This window comes from Saccopteryx bilineata, chromosome 1 (genome assembly GCF_036850765.1).
Source record: "Saccopteryx bilineata isolate mSacBil1 chromosome 1, mSacBil1_pri_phased_curated, whole genome shotgun sequence".
NCBI classification, from domain to species: Eukaryota; Metazoa; Chordata; class Mammalia; order Chiroptera; family Emballonuridae; genus Saccopteryx; species Saccopteryx bilineata.
In genome coordinates, this window is record NC_089490.1 from 318,085,319 (window position 1) to 318,110,677 (window position 25,359).

The 25,359-nt window shown below is 38.6% G+C and overlaps 1 protein-coding gene and 1 pseudogene across 12 annotated transcripts in view; both read right to left on the minus strand.

Annotated features, from left to right (window-relative positions):
- Positions 1-25,359, minus strand: part of YAP1 (Yes1 associated transcriptional regulator) — a 127,367-nt gene that overhangs the window by 14,858 nt on the left and 87,150 nt on the right. For 3 of the 12 annotated variants that reach the window (XM_066247809.1, XM_066247874.1, XM_066247813.1), the window contains 2 exons: positions 8,915-9,108; positions 6,569-6,616 (listed from right to left, as the gene is read on the minus strand). In XM_066247809.1, the coding sequence (XP_066103906.1) occupies positions 6,569-6,616; positions 8,915-9,108 (242 nt within the window). The remainder of the gene's footprint in view (positions 1-6,568; positions 6,617-8,914; positions 9,109-25,359) is intronic. The other 9 variants (XM_066247819.1, XM_066247884.1, XM_066247826.1 and 6 more) reach the window with 3 other exon arrangements.
- On the minus strand, positions 11,743-12,617 carry LOC136316122 (prohibitin-2 pseudogene; annotated as a pseudogene).

The following is a 25,359-nucleotide window of genomic DNA, read 5'->3' on the forward strand; positions in this document are numbered from 1 at the left end:
AAAGACACTTGAAGATAATATAACTCGTAGTTACAGTATTTTGGCCCCATATAAAATATATAGATGTTTTGGTTCATATCATTTAGAAAATGAAAAAGGCAGTAGAAATAGTGGTCTAAGGACATTTAGAACATTTCTAGTTTATTAAGTTCTTAGGGTGTCCAAAAGAAATGAAGGCATGTATCTATAAAAAGTCACATAATTCAAACAACTCAAATGTCTCTCGATAGGTAAATGGACAGAATAATTGCAGTATATCCCTTTAATGGAATGCTAGTTAGCAATAGAAAGGAATGAACTATAAATATAACATGAATGAATCTCAAAATACTGTAATAACTTTATGTGAGAAAGTTATGATTCCATTTACAGAAAATTTGAAAAATACAATGTCAATGTAATTTTCTTAAAAGCAATTTTGTCTTTGCAAATACTAAAGTATGTAAGAGTTTATCAATTTTTTAATAACATTGGCACATAAGTGAAGGCCCCCCCCCAATCAAAATGAAGGCTAGTTCAGTACGCTAGCAATGCAAATTTAGAAATGGAAAATAACTAACAACAGACATTTTATAGTTTGTCTTAGTGATAGTTTATGTTGACAATTCCAAAAAGAGAAAATAAAAGCCATTTCTTCCAATTATTAAAGATAGGCCCATTTTCCAACATAGCTTTAAACAGTCACAGATATTTCTTTATATCTGAAGTTACTAAAACAGCCAATGTTTAGAATACTTTGTTTTTTGATGCTTGTACCATTTACTAAAGTATCTTCAGCTTCAGAAACATTTCTAAGAAACTGTGTGTGCATGGACTTGGGCAGTGGTGAGATTCGGCCAGTTCACACCGGTTCTGATATCTAATTTCTTGTTGAGTTTGGTGAACCAGTTGTTAAAATGGCACTTAAAATCAGGGTTCCGCCTGACCTGTGGTGGCGCAGTGGATAAAGCGCCGACCTGGAAATGCCGGGGTCGCCGGTTCGAAACCCTGGGCTTGCCTGGTCAAGGCACATATGGGAGTTGATGCTTCCAGCTCCTCCCCCTTCTCTCTCTCGGTCTCTCCTCTCTCTCCCTCTCTGTCTCTCTCTTCTCTCTCCTCTCTAAAAATGAATAAATTAAAAAAAAATTAAAAAAAAAAAAAAAATCAGGGTTCCCTCTAAGGTGGGTGCCTGGGCAGCTGCTCAATGTGGAAATCACAAATTTACATTCCTCACTCTTTTTTAACACTCATCTGCGCAACAGCGTATTCTAAGTGCCCATAGTAATGTTCATTCCATCCATAGGTGAAAAGAATTGCAAGTGAGGACACCAATCAAGAAGCAATAGTGGAAATATCATTTTTAAAAAGCTTTTTTAATTTCTCTTAAGTGAGAAGCAGAAAGGCAGAGAGACAGACTCCTGCATGCGCCCCAACTGGGATCCACTTGGCAAGTCCCCTACCAGGTGATGCTCTGCCCATCTGGGGCTGTTGCTCCACCGCACGGCAACTGAGCCATTTAACACCTGAGGTGAGGCCACTGCGCCATCCTCAGTGCCCAGGGCCAACTTGCTCCAACCGAGCCATTGCTGTGGGAGTGGGAGAGGAAGAGAAAGACGGGAGAGGTGGAGAGGTGGAGGGGTGGAGAAGTAGATGGTTGCTTCTCCCGTGTGCTCTGACTGGGAATAGAACCTGGGATGCCCATACACCAGGCCGACGCTCCACCACTGAGCCAAACAGCCAGGCCCTGGAAATTTCTTAACAGTTTTATTGGGTGTTTTTTTTTTTAGGTGTTATTTAATATTTTTTCATTAATATTTTAAAACTCCTTTTTATAAAACAATCTAGTTCTGTGTACCTCTTATTGTTCTTATTTAAGTACTAAATGCATGAAATAATAAACTACCTTTCAGTATATCATTTTTTTATACTTAAAATAGTCATTAAGGCGGAGAACCGGTTTCTAAATTATTTGACTCCCACCACTGGATCTGGGGAGAGTTATAATAACTGTTTGAAAATCCTAAACTCTGAAAAGTAATATCCAAAACAGACCTGCAGTGTGGTGTGCCCAGCACTCTCTCGAGACCCACACTCTCTCTGACAGGTCTGCAGTTAGGTCTTTTGTAATTTGTATTACTTAGTAAAGTAATAGAAATTATTAGAGCATTCTTCAAATTATGGGGATCTTAATGAAAAAAAAAAAGATAACTTATTAAAGTATGCAGATGTGAGGCTAAATCTCCCTCCACCCCTTTCATACAAAGAATTCAACATGCCCATTCAAAATAAAATATAAAATATTCACAGGAAAGGACCTATACGAATCTATGGTTTATATTTAATATTAGGACTTCCAAAAGAAGAGAGATCATCTTGGAAAAAGTGTTAACTAGATTCTGAAACAGCTTTTCCAGCATCTGCTAACAAGATATGGGGGGGGGGGGGACACACAAAATTCTTTGCTATTATTAAATTCAGGGAAAAAAAGATTGATGGCGATTTTTTCACAGGGCTGAACAGTGGTATAATTTTGCTCCGTTTGAATTAAACTTTGGCCATCTGAACCTCTTTACCATTGTGGGCTAATGGTGTAGTGCGGTATCTTCGGCAGTAATACTGTGGGTTTTATCACTCATTGAAATAGTGACTGCCAGACCAGGTGGTGGCGCAGTGGATAGAGTGTCAGACTGGGATGCGGAAGACCCAGGTTTGAGACCCTGAGGTCGCCAGCTTGAGCGCAGGCTCATTTGGTTTGAGCAAAGCTCACCAGCTTGGACCCAAGGTCGCTGGCTTGAGCAAGGGGTTACTCGATCTGCTATAGCCCCACGGTCAAGGCACAGATGAGAAAGCAATCAATGAAAAACTAATGGTTGATGCTTCTCATCTCTCTCCATTCCTGTCTGTCTGTCCCTACCTATTCCTCTAACTATCTCTGTAAAAAAAAAAAAGAAAGAAACAGTGATTGGCCCTGATGTATATTTATTACTATTCATAAGGAATAGCAACTACATTAGTTGAAAAATAGTTATAGCTATAATTTCTATGCAGATTAAAGCAATTATTTGCTCATAAAAGGTTATCTATGTACAACAGTCTTATATCTATTTTCTGGGCAATTTAAATAATTCTGATGAGGCCACCTGGGGCTGAGTTTTGACCTAGGTCTTACAAGGGAAATGGAGAATCTTAAGAGGAAAAGAAGACAAGCTCATGAGCAGAGAATCACGGCAACAATACAGGAGAGTGCACTTAGCAGGAGAGTAATTGGTTTAAGCAGGTGACTGACACAGACCCTGAGCCAGGATGCAGAGTTTGGATTAATCTCATAGGTATTAGGGAACCACAGGTACTAAGAACCACACTTTTAAGCACAAGAGAAGGTAAAAACATTTATACTCAAGGTGGGCTATCTTCCCTTAAAGTGTCTGTTTCGAAAGACACTGAAACAGAAGTCAAGATGCATTCCCAGTCCACTCCCTCAAAAGGTCTCCAATTTATAAAGGAGCAATTAAAGTATTAGAAAAAGATATAACTAGAAAATTAGAAAATTAAGCATTACATGCACAATCTCACAGAGCAAAGATGATGTTTATGGTTTCCAAGACTTTTTTTGAGAATAAAATTGCTTTTGAAACATAAAATAGTGAATAATCAGAATAAATTTTTTTCTTTTAAAAAGTGAGAGGAGGGGAAGTAAAGAGAGAGACTCTTGCATGAGCCCTGACCAGGATCCACCTGGCAACCCACACCTGAGGCAGATGCTTGATTCAACCAAGCTACCCTCAGTGCCTGGGCCAACTGTGAAATCCTCAGTGCCCGACAGGGCAACGTTAAACCAACTGAGCCACTGGCTACCAGAGAGGAAGAGAGAGAGGAGGGAAGAGGGAGGGGAAGAGAAGCGAAGCAGATGGTTGCTGCTCATGTGTGCCCTGACTGGGGTTGAATCCGGGACGTCCACACACTGGGCCGATGCTCTAATCACTGAGCAACCTGCCAGGGTCGAAATAAAAAAAATTTAAGCTCTACATAGGCTCCTCAGCTTGAGCACAAGGTCGCCAGTTTGAGCATGGGATCCTCGACATGATCCCATGATCACTGGCTTGAGCCCAAAGGTCACTGGCAAGGGGTCACTGACTCAACTGGAGCCCCACCTCTTCAAGGCACATAAAAGAAGCAATCAATGAACACTTAAAGTGCTGAAACTACAAGCTGATGCTTCTTATTTCTCTCCCTGCCTGCCTGTCTCTCTCTCTCTAAAAAACAAACAAAAACAAAACGAAAAACTTCTGAGGTCAGGTTTCTCTGAAATTCTCCAAAGAAACCCTAACAAATTAAGGTGATTCCATCTTTAACTAAGATATACTTCTGCCTTTTAAGTTGTCTTAGTTTTTCAGAATTTTGCATTAACCTTACCCGTACTGACGTTAGTCTGCATGACCAGAGAATCTTACAATATAGATGTTTCATTAATCCTAGTAAAAAGGTATTTCAAGACAACCTTTCAAATGAACAATTTGTAAACATTTTGAAATTTGGTGCCCTCCCCACATCCCAAAGCAAATGAGGTATACAATTATAAAATAATGACACTTATTTCATGTTGCCTGCTAACTCATCTGCACTAATTTCTATTAGAAACGTAAAAAATAAACTTTGAACAACAGTGCCTGGCACTCACATTGAATGGATCCTTCCCCCTTTCTCCATTGGCCCCCTACAGTACTGCATTCTGGTCTTTGAGAATGGAAAGCTCTTCTCAACTTTCTTGATTACCCTGGTAACCCTGTCTAAAGCCATCTTCATTTAAGATATGACCCGTTGTGCAATCTTTCCTGATGTCTACATTAAGGTCATCTAGAAAACATGCAAGATGAGAAAAACACAAATGCCTGCTTGATAAAAACACTACCGGATTCCACGTATGTGAGCTATTCCACATTTAACCCTGCACTGGAATTTCATACACTTATTGATATGTTCACAATTGTTCCAGGTAAATACATCGACAACTAAAACTTACATAATAAAGCAGTATTTTATTTTCCAGCAAAAGCAAAGTTAACTTAAAAAAACAACAACTACCTTTTTTAGGTTTCTTGCTCTGACTTGGACAAATCTAGGAAATCAACTGCACTTTTAATATCGTATAAATTGAACAGAACTTTTATTATTTATAAGGCTCACCTTTGCTAAAGTTTTAATAATAAAAAAGTAAAAACTCCTGATGAGAATTTTAGTAAGAGCTACTATTTACACTGATACTCAAGCATGAAATAAAAGTCTAGAAGTACTTTATCAGATTTAAGGTTTAAAATTTCAGAATGGAAAAAAAGAAACAAGTTCAAAACACATGGCATGGAGGACTTTTTGCTTGAACCCAAATTTGAGTTAATTTCTTCTTTTATATTAGTTTCCACTTCATTTAGCACAAATGAAATCCTTTTTAGAAACACTTCAGAGAAAAGGCAAGGAAAAACATCTTCGCTGTATACAGATCCAATGCTACAGTGCTCTTCCAGACAAATGTGGTGTTAGTGGGCCTCGGCACAAGAATGCCTGTGCTTTTTGCTTTAGTGAAGATGACTTCTATGAGTTACTCCCTTACTTGATTTCTTGATTAAAGGAGCATTAATGAGATAAAGAACAGTTTCTGCTCTCACAAAGTTAACTGTCTCTATGAGAATGCTATCTTACTTTTATCAGCACAGTGCTCTGAAGGACAAGTTAACAGTCTCCAAAATGAGTGAAATTCTGCCAACTCCTACTTCTGCAGCTAATTCTAACACAATGCACTTATTTAGCCTACTGCAAAAAAGCTACATATAATATGAGGTGGTTCATGGGTGCTTCTGCCCATCTGAGGAAAGTGCAATGATGCCCTACCCAATTCCTTCAAATCCTGTGAACCCCGAACACAGAGAATCTCTTTGGTTTCAAGAATGAGCTTCTTCTCACCAGTCAGATACATGCCTGTGTTAGAAGGAAAAATGGCCACCATCTTTCCTTCTAAACATACCTTCCCAAACAGTGCTCTCCGGGTTCATCAGGGAGAAATGTATTGATAAAAGCCAACAAAGAAACCCAAAACACTACCCAGGAAGATCCTTCTTTTACAGTAATTTTGAAATTCTTTCTTTGGAATGTCCACTAGAAAGAATTTTTCCTTTTCTAACAGTATCATTGACTCAATGAAATTTCCTATGGTAGTCTACCTAAGTAAACAATTTGTGTTGTTCCTGTTCCAGTTATTAATTTAGTACTATTTTAAGCTACACAATGTAAAAATTAGACAGACTTCAAGGCTGACAGTATGTACAATGGAGACATAATACATTTCAAATGTGGAATAAAAAAAAAGACCTTCACAGAATCCACACGAATACTAGCAGCTCCGTGGGAAGAGCAGGAAGGGAGCAGATAGTGGAGACTTTCTGGGAATCGTAATATTCACTTAAGTATCCTGCTAGAGAAATGGCTCAAAGTTATATCCTGGCTAATCTTCAGTGAGGACAGGCCCTTGGAGCACAAGTTTCTCTCTTTCCTAATATCTTTTTCTTTGTTAATGCTAAAACATCAGACAAGAGCCTACCTGACATTTTGGAGAATTTGCTGTGCTGGGATTGATATTCCGCATTGCCTAAGAGTAAAAAATAAGATGGATAAAAATTACTTTAAGCCACATGGTTTGGCTATGTAGGCTGACTTACAAACTGTATCCAGACATAGCACCAGAGCGCAGAACTCCCAAGCCAGCCCAAGCAGCAGCAGACTGAGAGGACAGGAGCCAATGGAGTCACCACATAACAAACTGGACCCTCGGAAGTACTGAACAGCATTGAGGACAGGACAGCAAGGCTTTAGGTGGCAGGACGCAAATAAAATTTGATACTGGTCAGGTAGGTTCTTTGCTTCTGAGTATTAGATGAAGCAGGAAAAATATAATTTGATGTTTTAGTGGTAAGAGAAACTGTCAATGGAAGAAGTCCACATGAAGCCAAAAGACTTGAGATATACTAAATTTATACTGATTGCTAAAAAAAACAAAAACAAAATCCTAAAAACATAGACTATTAGTATTAGAATAAAGCAGGTCTGTCATTTCAACATAAGAAAGGACAATACCGTTGGTAGTAAAGAAGAAATAGAGTAAGATGTTACCTTTAAAGGAATTGAAGCTATTCTGTCCAGAACCCATCACCCAGAGTAAGAGTGAAAATAAGATCGAGAAAAACTCTTTGGAAGGAAGAGTTTTATAAGTAGCAGCATTTTGCCCACCGAAACAACAACAAACACCAAAACACAAACCAGGCTGATCTATAGTGTACAACAAAATGACGAATGGCCCAGTTCCAGGCTTTATATATAAAAATTATAAACAGCAAGGCTTTGACATTAGTAATTAAATCATTTTTCTTAAGAGTCCTTGGTGTCACAGTCTTTAATTCACATGTGAAACTAGGACTTGTATTTACTTAGAACAGCAGTACTTGGTACCAACAAAGTAAGAAGCAAACAATGGGAACAGGCTGTGTAAAAAGTTCTCTTAAATTGCTTTATTTAACAGCCACAAAATTATATTCTTAATGGGGCTCCCTGGTTCTCACGATAAAGTTTTATTTAAGTGAGAAATCTTTCCTTTAGAGTAATTTGTTAAGAGTCAGAGATACAGTAAACTGGTTAAGAGGCCTCCTGTCCCCACCTTCTTAATGGCAGATTTAGAAATGTTTCTTTCAAGACCACTTCCTGACATCATGTGCTGGCACAAACTCTCTCACTCCTATCGGGGGCCCCCCTCTGGTGCCGATCGCAACAGTTACACTGAGAGATTACAGACAGCACAGTCGGTTCAAAGGTGAGTCTGTCTGGGATTCCAAGGCTTAGTTTAATCCCTCAGGTTCCAGTCTCTCAAATCTCAAATCAGAGGTCAATGACTGTATCAAGTTCATGTATTTCCATTAGCACTCCAGTGACACAAAACAAGGCCTCCATAAAAAAAAAAAGTACCTTGTTTAAATTCCTATTTCTTGGTAACTAAAATGTGGAATATTATGATTTTTTAACTTCTACACTGAGTATGCTATGATTTAGGTGGGCAGAAAAAGTAAGAGCACATGTATTTAATGTTTGCAAACACAGTGGCTCTGAAAAAAAATACAAGAAACTGACAGATTTTACCTTATGTACACTATCAAAATCATACATTTTTTTTATTATCCAAAAAATTTATATAAAACTTTAAAAATAAACTGCTTTAATAAGCTCACACCCCCATTATCTAAACCTCCACTTAAGCACTCTCAATCAAAATGAAGTAAAAATTGACTTTTAGATGAGGGATTATCCATTCTTATGGAACATAAGGACCCATTGTACTTTCTGAAATAAAAACGAATGAAAGGTCATAAAGGGTTTCAAGATCTCTAATGTCCTATCCTTCCCAACATTAAAAAAATCCATAAGCAGGTAATTTTAAGGTATACTGGAACCTTTCCAACTTAGAATTAGATTCAAAATAATGAAAGATATTTGTCATACAAGAAATAATCTCATTGGTGTATTCTCTCAGATAAAGAATTCACTTAAAGTAAAAGATGTTTTAACCCAAGTGACGTCCCAGAGTTTCACCCTCAATGAAACCTTCAGAACTACAGTAATCTACAATTCCACATACATTCAAGGAAGCGCCCTTGCTTCCCTCAATTTTTGCTGGCTGCGATGACCACAAACATCTCTTTGTGGTCCAGACTGACATGTTACAGCCTAGCTTATCAAAGGCCAGTCAAGAAACTAAACTAAGATAAGGACAGAGCTGAAGTTTCTGTGTTATTCTAGTTTTAGAGAAACAACACGCCTCTAATTAATAAATGCTAAAATAAAAAATATCCAACTTCATGTAGGAAAACAGACCCCGAAAAGTGGAAGGCTGGTTTCTAACCTGTGGCCTCACCTGCCGAAGCAGTTCTTGCTGCTTCAGTCGCAGTCTCTCCTTCTCCAACTGCAGTTGCTGCAGCCGCATCTGTTGCTGCTGGTTGGAGCTGCCACCACCCATGACTCCTCCCTGAGGGCTCTGGGGGGCCAGGGGCGGCGGCTGTTTCACTGGAGCACTTTGACTGATTCTCTGGTTCATGGCTGAAATGAAACAAAAGATCTGTCCTAAAAAACTAGCAAAGGAAAAGGATGTTTAGTTATTCAAAGGGGTTGGGGATATTCAACAGTCTTTTCGGTAGTAAGACTGGAAATAACCTAAAAATCCATTAATAATACAATGGTTACATGAATTTATTGCTATTGTTATTGTCATCATTGTTACAAGCTGCAAAGTAGCCACAGAGAAAAGAAACAGAGGTAGTTCTAATATGCAATGAATGACATAGCACAGTCTAAGACATATTAAGTTAATACCAAAGCGACAAGCAGAAAGTATAAAAAGGGGGGTACATTCACACATGCTCAGAGATCATGGATTGTAGAAGCAGTGAACATATGTTGGCTCTGGAGCTGGGAAACTGGGTGACTAAAGGACTGAGTTGAAGACAGGCATTTTTGTAACTTGAAGTATGAATGGTGTGAATGCATTCCATTGCTTATTATAAAATAGAAATATATATTTAATTTAAAAATATATCTCCCAAAACAAGTGAGACAAAACATTTTGAGCAGTAAAGCCCACCAAAATGATCAATCCTTAATATATTCTAAAATATATAAATATACACCTCTAATTAAAGTACTATAGATTAAAATAATCTGTTGCATGTTAATAATAAGCCTACAAACATCTGAGTGGCAGAGATTTGTCTCATTCAACACCACGATACCCCCATACAGCCCAGGTAATCACTACTTCAGTTGAATTTACATTGCACCGTTTGACATTTAGAAATGGACTGAATTCTTATACCAGCAAATTTATGTCACTGACACAACACTTAGCAAAATATGGATTGTGGTAACTTCAGTGAGCAGATGGAAGCTTTACTATGTGAAAATGTTAATAATAATACATTATCCTTTCAGACATTCCATTTTTAAGGTCAAATGTTGGGTCACTATTTCTCCGATGTGTTTGATACAACAAACTGACCAAAGAAAAACCTCAGGTCCAAACAACTTCACAAACATTCTTATACAATCCTTCCCAGAGAACAGCAAAGAAGACACACTTTGCAATATTTTTATGTGGCCAGCATAATCCCATGACTTTAATGAGGATGTTAGGAGAAAGGAAAATCACAAACCAATCCCTCTGATGAACCTTGCTACCAAGATCTGAAATAACTCACACAGACATCTCTTGTGACTGACTCGCCTTCCAGCTGCACAGTGGACTTCCTGTGGTTTTTCCTCTGCTGTTCCAAAGATGCCACCTCTTACACGCTGACTCTTTTTGGAGACATGTTGGACTACCTGAGCAACATCCCAGCCTGCCCTAGAGTCCATCATAAGCATTAAAGAACTGTCTTGCCCTGGCCGGTTTGCTCAGTGGTAGAGTGTTAGCTCGGCGTGTGGAAGTCTTGGGTTCAATTTCCGCCCAGGGCACACAAGAGAAGCGATCATCTGTTTCTTCACCCTTCTTCCTCTCCTTTCTCTCTCTTCACTTCCTGCAACCAAGGCTCTGTTGGAGCAAAGCTGTTCTAGGCGCTGAGGATGGCTCCATGGCCTCTGCCTCAGGCGCTAGAATGGCTCCAGTTGCTACGGAGCAATGCCCCAGATAGGCAGGGCATCGCCCCCTGGTGGGCATGTTGGGTGGATCCCGGTCCAGCACATGCGGGAGTCTGTCTCTCTGCCTCCCCGCTTCTTACTTCAGGAAAAAAAAAAAAAGGAACTGTCTTCAAGGTACTATGACCTCAGGACATTTCCATTTTGTATACTGACATTTCTCACTTGGCAGTAATTTTTTATTTACAAATTGTATACTGTCTTAGAATGAGGCGTCACAGGAGTGGGGGTAGTATTCTGATCACATATATATTCTCCGTGCCCACCACAGGATCTAGCACAAAGTTCATGCTAAAAAACTACTATTACATTTCTAAATTGAGTATTTAATGAGTCAGAAATTAACTTTTAAAGACAAGACAATATAGAAATCCTACCAAACTTCCCTTTAGATTGACCAACTCTTCCGAGACCAGTATGACATCAGTAAGAACCAAGGATACAAGAAAAATTACAGACCAACCTCTCTCTGATGCTTTAGTTCAATTCAACTTACTGAATAATCATCAGATTTCCGATTTGGGAGGTTATTTATTTTGTCATTAGGTATATACTAATAGTCAAATCATGTGGTTAGAAGTCACCTGAAATAGTTCCTCTCTGTTTGATTTGGCCACCAACTAAATATATGGTTCACTTGTGACATTTTGCTTTTGAATTTAACAGACTTACTTTAATTCCCACCTACCCTTTTCCCACCCTGAAGAGATAATTGTTACCATTTTGTTATTTTATTTTCAGCTTAAGTAAGGAGAATTTTTTGAGAATTCCTGGGATGGTGGTAACTGCCTCCCAACCTTGACAGAGAAGCCCACACTCTAGGAAATCACTGACAAATCACACACTGTCTCGACAACCCCAGCCAACACAGGGAGGAGGAGAGCCATTTCCCTGAAAAAAGGTCAGTCTTTATTCATCCGAGAGTGCTGGGAGGACAGATGCAGAGGTGACCATCACATGATACTGGGGGCGAGGCAAGGGTGTGCTGGACCCCAAGCTGGCTCCTCACACATCTGGGCAGAAACAGATCCACCACTTCTTCTCTGGGGGTGGAGTTCCTGGTCATTAAGCTCGTTTCTTAGCCTTGATGAGGCTGTCATTTCCCCAGGTGGAACTCTCATGCTGTAGGGTCAGTACAAGGTTGTCAGCAGTGAGAAAGATACAATTCTGTGATGTGGCCATTGTCACAAAGATGTTCTGGGCAGCCTGGACCTTCTGCAGCTTCATATAGCCTGGGTTCTTGCTCGATGCTTCTCCAAGCATTGCGGTGGCCTCGGCCTCCTCCTTGGCCGCTGTTCCTGTTTTGCTTTTTCAACCTAGAGCTGGGCTGCTGGGCCTCCCGCTGCACCACTGTTTGGCTTCTATAGCAGCTAAAGTTTAGCTCCATGATGAATGTGTCATCCAGGATGAGGCTGAAGTCCTTGGACCTCTTTGTCAGCTCCCTTTGGTTCAATAGGGACACCTGGGCCCACTGGATGACCAGCTCGGAGGCGCTGAACTTGGCCACCACACTCGTGAGAACATTGTTGACAATAACAACACTCACTCCTCCTAGTCTAGCCCTTGGCACCGGTACATGCTGGGAAGCTCCAGAGCACTGGGTATAGAGAGCACTAGGAGGGAGATGTTCACCACTGAAGGTCTTTCAAGACTGCAAGGGAGGAAAGTTTTCGAGGTCTGGCCCAAACGTCATAGATAACGGAATACTGGAATCGGGATCCAGAAGTGAAGGCCCTTGGGGAAAGTGGTGTCCTGCTGCACACCACTGATCTGATGAAAGAAGACGGCTCTGTGCCCACCTCCCACAGTGAATGCGGACTCATGGACCCCGTAGGCCAAGGCACTGCCCCACCCCCCCAGAAGTTTCCCTGGGGCCGGGAGGGCAGCCGTCCCACTAGGTCACTGAAGTGCTGGGCCATGTCTGATCCTGAGGCCAGTTCCACCAAAGGTCAGGAGGTGGTGCCGGTCGGCCTCTACCCATCTCCAGTGTAGAAACTGCACCTTCACATGAGGACTGTGGCGCAGGCGCTTGCAGGGGAAAGGGCACAGACGTCTTAGATACATGGAAGCATCCTACGGAATTCTCCACTTTGCCTTTTTCTATTTAATAATGTATCGGAGATCACTCCAAAGCAGTATATAAAAGTTTTCTCATTTTCTTTTTAAAATAGCCAATTAGTACTCCATTCAACCAATTTTCTATTAAGTTTTCACTATTACTAAAGAGTGCCATACAGAACCTCATACATACATAATTTTGTATTTGTTACTGTTTCTTTGGGGTACAGTTCTAAATTGGAGACTGCTAAGTTAATGGTTAAAGACATAAGTAACACTGCCAAGACCCTCAAACACACATTGGCGATGCATTTTGTTGTATCCCTACCAGTAATATATGAAGTGTCTTTTTACTCAAACTTTTGGGTTTTTGTCATTCTGAAAGATAAGAAATGATTTTGCACTGTGATTTTATTTTGCTATATGTCTTATAGAAGTTTGGTCATTTCCACATTTTAAAGGACCATCTGCATTTATCCACTTTATTTTTTGTTTTTGTTTTTGACAGAAACAAAGAGTCAGAGAGAGGAACAGATAGACAGGAAGGGAGAGAGATGAGAGCATCAATTCTTCGTTGACGGCACCTTAGTTATTCACTGATTGCTTTCTCATACGTGCCTTGACCAGGAGGCTACAGCAGAGCTAGTGACCCCTTGCTCAAGCCAGCGACCTTGGACTCAAGTTAGCAACCTTAGGCTTCAAGCCAGCAACCTTTGGGCTCAAGCCAGTAACCCTACGCTCAAGTGGATAAGCCCACGTTCAAGCTGGCGACCTCAAGGTTTTGAACCTGGGTCCTCTGCATCCCAGTCTGAGGCTCTATCCACTGTGCCACTGCTTGGTCAGGCAGGATCATCTGCATTTTTAATGTGAATTGTTTACCTTTTCCTATAGGGTTAATCAGTATTTTTCCATTTTAGATAATCTTTATATAATAGGAATAAAAAAAGTTTTGTCATATATAAGTTAAAAATTTTCCCTCTTCTTACGGTCTTTTTACTTTTATATTTATTTATTTTTAAGTGAGAGGAGGACAGATAGTGAGGCAGGCTCCTCCACGCATCCCAACAGGGATCCACCTGGCAAGCCCATCATGGGCTGATGCTTGAGTACCGAGCTATTTTTAGTGCCTGAGGCTGGTGTGCTCCAAAGGAGCTATCTTCAGCAACTGGGGCTACGATCAAAGCAATCGAGACACTGGCTGTGGGAGGGGAAGAAGGAGAGAAGCTGGGGGGGGGGGGTACTGAGGGGGGTAGGACAGAAGCAGATGGTTGCATCTCCTGTGTGCCCTGGCTGGGAAATGAACCTGGGATGTCCATATACTGGGCCGATGCTGTATCCACTGAGTCACCAGCCAGGGCTAGCTTACTGTCTTACTGTCTTTGTAGTTTGCTTATTTGTTTCATAAGTTTATTTTTTAAGTAGTCAAATTCATCAATACTTTTTGAAATTTTGTTTTTGGATTTTCTATCCTGCTCATTAATCTAACTACTCTTATACTAGATATCACACTTTTAATTACAACCTTTATGTTTTTATTTTTTTTGTTTGTTTTTTTTTTATTCATTTTTAGAGAGGAGAGAGAGAGAGAGACAGAGAGAGAGAAGGGGGAGGAGCTGGAAGCATCAACTCCCATATGTGCCTTGACCAGGTAAGCCCAGGGTTTTGAACCAGCGACCTCAGCATTTCCAGGTTGACGCTTTATCCACTGCGCCACCACAGGTCAGGCACCTTTATGTTTTAATAGTTAGTAGGCAAGCCATTTTTTTTAAGGTTAACTTTTTACTACTGGGATCTAATTAATACATATGGTTAAAAGAACGTGGTGTGTTGATTCTTAAAATTTGTGACTTGCCACCTGGTCAGTCCTTGCTTTTATACCAGGATAGGGACAGTCAGCTCTAGGCATGGTTTTCACCACTAGGCCTGTTTCTATAGCTCTTTCTTTGTTCTTAACTCTGAGATCCTGATGACTTTAGAAGTTAAATGGCCCCTCAACCTGCAGGCCCCTATCCCTGCCCTTGCTCACTGCTTTGTGTGGCTTTACTTCCTGACACACAGAGATTATGACCCTATTTATGTCTTTTTGGTTATCTCTTTCAAATATTTTGTCTGGCAGAGCAGAGAAGAAATGTCAAAAAATGACTCAATGTTCCATAATGTTCAAAGCCTTATTAATCTTTTATATGGAAAAAAGGTCAGACTTATTCATGAAATGTCTTTACAATGAACACATGGCTAAAACTTTCACAACTGTGGTTTACTGTTTAGTATTTTATAGGGGAATATATACGGAAAAAGCCAAAAAAAATTGAGATATTTGCCAGGCACCAATCAATAACCTCATTTAATACAATTACTTGTATCTACCTGTCATCAATATTATTAGATGCACAATTAACAAGCATCATCGTATAATATAAAAAACACAGTATCCCGAGTGAAAGAACTGGGCACACCAGTGCAGTAATTCATATAATTCTGTTCCTTCAACTACAGAGGTGGGCAAGAATAGGTTTACAGTAGATATTGATCAACTTACGACTATTTGACTTCACAACCACAATCGCTAGCCACGACTGCTCCACGTCTGGCAGCGCAAGCATTGCCCAGCTGGGTGTATGACAATGTGGACCAGCTTCCGACAGCACTATCATCTCCGCGTGCACCATTTCAACTGTTATCCCAGACTCGGTACAGCAATTTGTGTTTTGTGTCTTGAATATTTTTCATCAAACCCCACCCAAGATGTCTATACCAAGAGGAAATTGTCTTTGTCTACGCCTCAGCCTACCAAGAAGGAAAGAACAGCCATCGATCTCAACATGAAAATGAGCGCGGGCTCATCCGACTTGAGCATGGGTTCACCAGCTTGAGTCCAGCGGCTCTGGCTTGAGCATGGGATCGTAGGCATGACCCCATGGTTGCTGGTTTGAGCCCAAGGTCACTGGCTTGAGCAAGGGGCCACTCGTTCTGCTGTAACCCCCTGGTCAAGGCACATATGAGAAAGCAATCAATGAACAAGTACGAAGGAGGAAAGAAAGTGAATGTGATAGCACGTTTATGAAAAAACCAGCTCCGGTAACCCCAACTGCTGCCTCAGATGACGACGTCAACGATCCACAGCCAAGGACCAGAGGCCAATAAAATGTTTCGTATATGTTTATACATTGATATTTTCATATGTTTTGCAATTGGGAAAATGTTTCCTATGGTATTTTTTACACCTGTATTTTTGTATGCACCTGTATTTTGTCATTTTGTATGTTTTGCAAATATTAAACCAGTTGTACTGGTAATGCAGTGTTTTACTTAAACCTGACGAATGTAAAAATAAGAAACAAAATGGTGTAGAGATGACACAAATGGCATAAAATGAACAAAGAAAATTATGACATATAACAATAATGAAAGAAAATTATGATAAAATATGACTTAAAGATTTTTATAACATCATTTCACAGTACTGTACATATAGCCTACTCAACTTATGACCAAATCGTGTTACGACTGGTATGTCGGAACCAATTGTGGTGGTAAGTTGAGCACTAGTTGTAGTGAGTATGCAGAATAGAGTTTATTCCTGTACTTTTATTAATTATTGTATTATTTTCCTTATGAACAACTGTAAACCTACTTTTTGTCCACCCCTATATACCGGGGGATATGAACATCTCCCTTTTTGAGTCATTGTGGGGATTAAGTAAGACATGTAGGCATTTATTATAATCTTAGAATACAACAGATGCTCCATAAATGTTAGTCTCCTCCCTTTCCAGAATAGTTGTTTTTAAACTTTAAGATTAGTACTCCTACAGAAAATTATTCTGGCTTGAATGCCCACACTATCCTTTTCCTCCCTCCCACTTTACCATGCCACTCATAGTTTCCAAGTATTCTATGATTCACAAAGATATGTATACCATACTTATCTTTCCTATAAGATCTAAGATGAAAAGAATGGGTGGTGAGCTTTAGCTCAACCCCCTTAGGAAATCCTTCTCTTCTGATGAAGCATGTTCCTGGCATTCCAGGACATTTAACATATTTCCTCATAGAGACACTTTATATGGTACATTGTGCAGAGTTTGATAATATGAATCAAGTATGAATCGGAGGGCTGATCTGATAACCCACCACATACATTGAACATCTCACAGACTGAGGTCTAGAGAAAACAACTATATTGGGGAAAAATATTTTCAATTCCAATTAAATAATTGTTGGAAACAGCTCATTAGTAAGGGGAGGAGTTTTGGAATTGTAAAACATGATTGAGTTCAAAACAGATTCTAGAGCTATATGTACACTGTTAAATATTTCCTATTGAGACATTTTCAGCTTTCTACACTAGATTTTTTATTAATATAGCACTTAATAAGTTAATAAAAGTAGTATTTATCCCTTGTGAAAACTAATTGGACAATAATAAAATTGCATGAAAATATAGAGGTAAGTATCCTCAGCTTCCTACCAATTTCCTGGAATTAGAAACCACAAGCAATAATCATTAATAATAATCACCACTGCTGATGGCAAACTGTATTGGTTGGTAAAGTCTTTTGTAAATCTAAGCTTATCTGACTATTCAAAACCACAGAAAGGGAAAAATGGGCAATCAACAGATGGAGGAAGAACAACGCTACAGAATTAAACAGAAACTTCCACAAACTATGCAACAAAAGTAGGTAGAGAGCTAACAATGGTGAGCACTTTAGGTTGTGTTTACTTAAATGCTGTTACCTCTGGACACAAGCACTGCTGCAAGGTTTCCACAAAAAGAGTTCACTTAAATGACCAATTCAAACGACCTTGCTTATCCACTGAGACTGAGATTTATCCCTCTCCAGAAGCATCCTGTTCTTTACCTTCTGAGTATCTCAAGCATTTCAACAAAGCACAGAGCAGAGCACCCACATGGGGTGCAGCAGAGACCTCACAAGCAGGCATGAAACAAAACAGGCTTTGTTTCCTGGGGGAAGTGGGCAGGGCAGCCAGGGAAGAAAAGAACAGCATTACCAACTTCTTCCCCTCTGTGATCAACTACTGAAATCCCAATAATGTTTCCAGTTTAAATAAAATTTCTTAAAAAAAAAAAAAAAGGTAAAGAGAAAAATCTCTAAAATATGACACAATTTTAAAAAATTTCATATGTTATGTTTTAAAGTTCAGATTCTGTACTGCTTGGACTGTAAAATAGTAACTGTTTCAGGTTTTATTTAACAAATCAATCCTGACAGCTTTATGGTAGCAAACCATCCACTTATCAATTACTGAAAAATAAGAGACCAACTTCTTAAACAGAAAGGAGGGAATCACCATTGGTCGGACTCTCTCCAAATTTCATTCCAAATTCCCGAGTTTGAAACTTCAGAAAATTTTTACATTTACATAATATGTAACTTCAACTGTGGAACATTACAAAGAACTACAGATCTGGTAATCAACCATAAACTTTGGGATAAGACAGTGGTCGGCAAACCGCGGCTCGCGAGCCACATGCAGCTCTTTGGCCCCTTGAATGTGGCTCTTCCACAAAATACCACGTGTGGGCGCTACCTCAATAAGTAATGTTCCTATCTATATAGTTCAGTATAAAAAATTTGGCTCTCAAAAGAAATTTCAATCATTGTACTGTTGACATTTGGCTCTGTTGATATTTGGCTGTTTGCTAACCACTGGGATAAGATATTCAATCTTGGTAACTTCATTAACTATAAATTAAAATTTACAAATAATTTTTGAACTTTCAAAATATTATTTTATAACAAATCTCCCACAACGAAAGACAGCACTTCTTTACTTTGTTATCAAGTCTCAGACACTGTATTTTTCATATTAACATGGCTGTTCATAACATTTAGAAACAAATTTTAGGGTTTTCCCATAAATACAAGGGTATTCAAGACTATAAAACAGCCTGACCAGGCGGTGGTGAAGTGGATAGTGTCAGACTAGGACATGGAGGACCCAGGTTCGAAACCTCTAGATCTCTGGCTTGAGCATAGGGTTGCTGGCTTAAGTGTGGGATCATACACATGATCCCATGGTTGCTGGCTTAAAGCCCAAGGTCACTGGTTTAGCAAGGGGTCACTCACTCTGCTGTAGCCCCCCGGTCAAGGCACATAAGAGAAAGCAATCAATTAACAAACAACTAAAGTGCCGTTAATAAAGAATTGATGCTTCTCATCTCTCTCTCTCCCTTCCCGTTTCCTGTATGTCTGGTCCTCTCTCTGTCTCTGTCCAAAAAACAAACAAACAAACAAACAAACAAACTATAAAACAGGCCCTGGCCATGTAACGCAGTTGGTTACAGAGCGTCCACCCAATATGCTAAGGTTGCAGGTTGGATCCCCGGAAAGGGCACTTACAAGAATCAACCAATGGATGCATAAATAAGTAGAGCCACAAATCAATCAATAAAAATTTCAATAAATTTTTTAAAGTTAAAAAAGGCTGTAAAATAGTATACTTTTAAAAAAAAAATGCTTTTCTTTTTTTTCCTTTTTTTTGTATTTTTCTGAAGCTGGAAACGGGGAGAGACAGTCAGACAGACTCCCGCATGCGCCCGACCGGGATCCACCCGGCACGCCCACGAGGGGTGATGCTCTGCCCACCAGGAGGCGATGCTCTGCCCATCCGGGGCGTCGCTCTGCCGCAACCAGAGCCACTCTAGCGCCTGGGGCAGAGGCCAAGGAGCCATCCCCAGCGCCCGGGCCATCTTTGCTCCAATGGAGCCTTGGCTGCGGGAGGGGAAGAGAGAGACAGAGAGGAAGGGGGGGGGTGGAGAAGCAAATGGGTGCTTCTCCTACGTGCCTTGGCCGGGAATCGAACCCGGGTCCCCCGCACGCCAGGCCGACGCTCTACCGCTGAGCCAACCGGCCAGGGCCCAAATGCTTTTCTAAAAACAAAAACAGGCCATCTGTTGGTCTTAAATAGTAAAAATAAAACACAAAACACCCACTGCTAGCTAAATGTCTACTCCATGACCTAGGGGGTACTGAATTATCTACTGTCCACATAATTTATATACATATTTAAATATAAAATGAATTTTCAGTGAAAATTCTTACTATTTGATTCACACTGAAAACAGTATTACTCATACAAAAGGAGTAAACGGCCAGGGTCCTAATATGACTGAATGTATCTTTTCATTATCAATACTGTATACAAAAGACATTTCCCAACACTTAATAAAGCTATATACCTAAATGACAATGCCATGCCCAGGAATAATTTTTTTTTTAAATGAGTTTACTGAGACTGAGATATTTTACATACTGTAAAATTCACTTTTAAGTTTTTATATATTCATAGAATTCTGAAACCATCACTTTTACCTAATTTGTGAACATTTTAATCACCCTAAAAAGAAACTCAATATCCTCAGCAGTACTTCTTTATTTTGTTTAATACGTTATCAAGCCTGAGCCTTCTATTGCTCTTTCCCCAGTCCCTGGCAACCAGTAATTACTCTGTCTCTATGGATTTGCTTATTCTGGACATGTCATATAAATGGAATCAAACAATATGTGGCCTTCTGTGACTGGCTCATTTCACACAGCTTAATATTTTCCAGATTCATCCATGTTGTGGTATCAGCATTTCATTCCTCTTCATTGCCAAATAATATTCCACTGCATGGACATATCATATTTTGTTAGGACATTCATCAATTGATGGATATTTGTGTTATTTTTACTTTTTGGTTATTATGAATATTCACATACAGGTTTTTGTTGCAAACATGGTTTCAATTCTTTTGCATATATATCTAGGAATAGAATTTGCTGGTCATATGGTATCTTTACATTTAACTTTTTGAGTTAAAACAGCCAAACTGTTTTCCAAAGTGGCTGCATCATTTTTAATTCCACTAGCAATGTACAGGAGTTCCAGTTGCTTCACAGTCTGGTCAACACTTATTATCTTTGCTTTTGGCCCTCCTACTGGGAATAAAGTAGTATTTTATTGCTGTTTTGCTTTGCATTATGTGGTAACAGTTCACCTCCTCTATGACTTTACATGCTGTCACAAGCAAAGGTATCTCTGTCTCCCAACACTTTACACTTCTCTCCCTTCGCAAGCACCAACGTCCAAGGTTCCAAAACTGGGTTAAAAGTACAGCAGGTCCCTGAATAACCAATGTCATTTTGTTATAATGTTGATGAGATGCTGCAGAAACTTAACTTTTGTTTATAGCAATCAGCCTACGGTAAAAGTGACTTCCTTCTAGTTGTTTTACTTGCAGTCCAGAACCTATCAATAACTTACTATATTTAAATCTTGAAAAACTGTTAAAAAATAACAATAACATCATTATTTCAGTCAATTTCTTCCTTCCACTGTCTATCAAAAGACTGGCATGAAAATTCATTATAATGATATTTTTCAAACAATACAATTATGGATGGAGCTTTAAAAATATTTAAGAGACCATTTTTTCCTCATCACCTCATTAAGCATTTGGGGCAGGACTCGAGGGTTGCTAAATGAGGTGAGAAGGAGAAGGGAGAAAGTGCTCTAACTAGCTTTCAAGCTCTCTCTGTTCCCAGAATGCAGCCATGATTTTTTCCTCTACTACAAAAATAAAGTTTAAAGTCTAGTTTGGACAAGACTCTGGTGAAATAAATGAATAAACTTTCACCAGAAAGTTCAGATAATGAGACTACTGGTCTAAAGAGAAGAGAAATATTTTAAAATATACCTGCCATTATGAATTCATGTTAGATTAGTGAGTAAACAGTTCTATTAATAAATAACAGCTTTCTTTATGATTACATGTAATCTATTACTATTAATGCTCTTTCACAGAGGAAGCTATAATTTAGAAGACAGGTATATCTTAGTTTTTACAGATAAGCACAAAAAGTGGTTCTTTTATAGTCTAGGGCACGACTGGCTTTTCCTCATCCTTTAATGTCCCTCTTTGAAATAGCTTTCCTTAACCACAGATGCTCAAGTAGGTTCCTTCCAGCCCACATTATTCCCTTTCATGGCACTGTTTATTATTCTTCATTATACTTAACACGTTTTGTAATGATTTATTTGTTTAGTAGCCTGCAACCCTCCCCCTGATGATGAGTATAGTGCCTGGTTCATAATTGGCACTCAAATATTTGTTGAGTGAATAAATACTGAAATAGTTTCTATACTTCGTTAGTAGGTAGGATCCTATTGGTAACTCACAGGAGAATCTCGAAGTTGAAGCAAGTCTAGAATGAGTTCTGAAATGACCTTAGCAACCACGGTATCAGAACAAAATGAGTATAAAACAAAACAAAAAATTTGACCCCGTCTCCTTTTTGAATTGTTCTGATTTATTTCACCAGAGATCTATTTGTCTTACCCCTTGCGAAGTCTATAATGGCATTCTCTGCTCCTTGTATCTGAACCTCTGGGTTGGCACCAAAAATGGCATCACCAAATGCCTCTTTTCTCCAGTACATTTTATAAGACACTTGCTATTATTGCAGAGTTGATAGAAATATAACTTGCAACTTGTTTTTAAAAAACTATGTTAAGGTTTTAGTAACACATACCACTAATGTAAATGGTCATTCAATGACTTTGGTGACCTTAAGCTTTTAAGTTTTAAAAATACTTCTATATGAATAAATTTTGCAAAGACAAAAATATTTCTTTGCTATACAATTATCTGTATTACTAAACTAAACCATTGTCAAGTAGAAGCTACATATTAATTTAACTTCATTGATATGTCTCCTCACCTCTGGCGAGGAGTGGAGAGTCTGCTTACCATGACTGATAAATTATTTTGGCACCGCCGTCCTGAATTTAATATAAATTTTTAAAAAATCTGCAAACCGCAAGTATTAAACTAACTTTAATATTCTATAATCTTATGCAATAAAATATTCATTTCAGTAAGTGCTTGTTTTTCAAATAAAAAAATATAGTGAGGGCAACAATTAGAAACTGTGTTTTAAACAAGGCTTTAAGAAAGTGCATAACCTGGAACTATACTTCAAATCTGCTTACACCAGGCTCCCTATTACGCAACATTAAACTTGAGAAACAAAGCATACCAAAATGTACCAATGTTAAGGCAGTAAAGCCATGTTTAAACTATATGTTTCCACGAGTTCGAGAGTATAGAGACAAAACCATTTCCCCTAGCACTGCCCATCCCCCATCGTTTGTTTGCCTGGCATACTCACCACATGATAAGGCTTATCTTTAGATTATAGGTTGCAAGATTTCCCTGTCTCCTTTACAAAACTAATTCCCTGCTGTGACTAGAGAACCAACCAGAGCTAAACTTAAAATGGTACAATAAATAGTTCAACAGTTTCTCTGAAACCTCAATAAACTCAAATCGGTAAGATCCATAAGACTCTTGAGAAGTAACGTCAAGCTAGGGTCCAAAGCAGTCACTGAAGAATTCACGATCTAGCATATTGTATTAAATTAAAGAATGAAAATATTCTTAAAAGTATCCAGTATAATCCAGATACTTTTTACAGATGAGTCCAATTAAGTCAAGAGAAGTCAGGTATATTTCTGAATAAGCTAGTTACGAAGAACTTGAGTCTCTTAACTCCCAACTGAATAGGTTAATTTTGCTACATCATGATTTAATTCATTTGAATTCAGTACATTACAGGGTCGGGCAAAAGTAGGTTACTGTTGTTCATATGGAAAATAATACAGTAATTCATAAAGAATAATAAAGAATAAGCTGTATTTTGCATATTCACAACTGTAATCCTACCTTTACTCCATCCCTATTACCATGTAGAAAACAGGATGCTAGCTAAATTCTACTGCAGAGTTTTAAAAAATGAATTTTTGGAAGGTACATAAAATAAAATGTCCAGTCACAGTACTGCCATAATGATTTTTGTCAATGGATAATGTATATATATACAACAACACTATGATGAAGACATCCAGAGAAAAAGTGTGAACTGGTAAAATACCTTTTAACATGTGAAAAAAATGGAGAAGTCAGTTAGAAAAGAATGCTTCTGGGATTAGAACTGTATCAACAAATCTGAACGAAAGTAAATTTCTGGGTAATAAAAGAATACATACTTTCTGGTCACTGGGACTTTCCTTAAAGAGAATAAACTGCCTTATATCAAGGGAGAGGTCAAAGCTGAGGTTGGAAGTTCATCTATTAGGAATATGATGGAGATGAGGCACGATCATTCATTTACATGGCTTCACAGTCTGCTCCAACCACTTATCTAATACTTCGCTTCCATGCTGGAAACTCATTACCATTGGGTAATTTCCTCAAGATGAGTCACAATACAGCATATAAGTAAATGAATTAACCACTGTGTCTGCTTCCATCTGAAATTTCCATGTGTTAGTATTAATGAATTGGGTGTGTTTCTGAAAGATTAACTAAATTTAATCTAAATTTCTTAAAATTTCTAGATGTCAAAAGATCAAGTTCAGATTCTAGTTTTGTCATTTAACTATATAACCTTGAATTGGTCATAATTTCCCTACATCTTGGAGGAGCTCAGATTTGGGGCAACATTCCCTACTTCTCCCAGCATTTTCTAAAAAAATATGTTGTTGATTTGAGGAGTCACAATGACTGGCTGGCACTAGAGTGTTTGGTGGGCAAGAGCCACAGATGGCTGACTGTCTTGCCATGCCCAGAATACATCCCTCCTCTTTTGATAAATGTTGATTAGAAGAATTACAAATTCCTTTCCAGGGCCAAATTTTGTGAGGTTTTTCTGTTAAAAATTTTTAGCAGCAGCTCTTCTTACCTAAAACACAGTAAAACATCTTTTCCCCCTTATCATAAGTAGTTAATAATATAGTCCACAATCAAATACTGACAATTTAGGATTAGGACAGATTATAAAGGAGAAAGGGAGGGAAAAACTTACTTTAATTCAAATGATTAGATTTTCTCATTCTATCTACCCAAGACTCCATCAACAGAGTTACAAGTTTAGTTCCTACAGCCTTTAGTGGGGTTTCCCCCCATCTCTAACAGAACAGTCTTAGGTATTTAATTTGTCATTAGGCACACTTTTATCAAAAGTAAAATATTACTCATGACACCTGTCTTGAAGAGAAAAGGTTGATGAATGTCTCAACAGTTAAAAAATTTTAACAAATCTCTATTGATGAAAAATTATTTAACTTTGGTACAATATGCTAAACAAAAATTCTGGCTTTAGGACTCAAACTATCTATCTACCTATCTATTTACTTATTCTTTTAATTTTATTTTTTAATATTTTAGGAATACACACACACACACACACACACACACACACACACACACACACTCTCACTATAGTTAAGTTCTGGGAAACTGAAACAAAGGACCAAAGTCAACATCTGCATTTTAATCACCTTTGACATTTCTATGTATGGAATTTCGGGGCACAGAACTATTATTAGGAATCAAAGGATATTTTATTTTTGCCATACTAGATTGTTCAATTACTTCCTTTAAAACTCAAAAAACATCCACAATCTCTAGTTCCCAGATATTACTTACACCAAACGTCTTTATCCTAGTGTTATCAGCACTTATTTCCCGGAACAAAGATCACTAACACTATTTAATGTCCTTTTATAATAAATAGGAACAATAACATAACA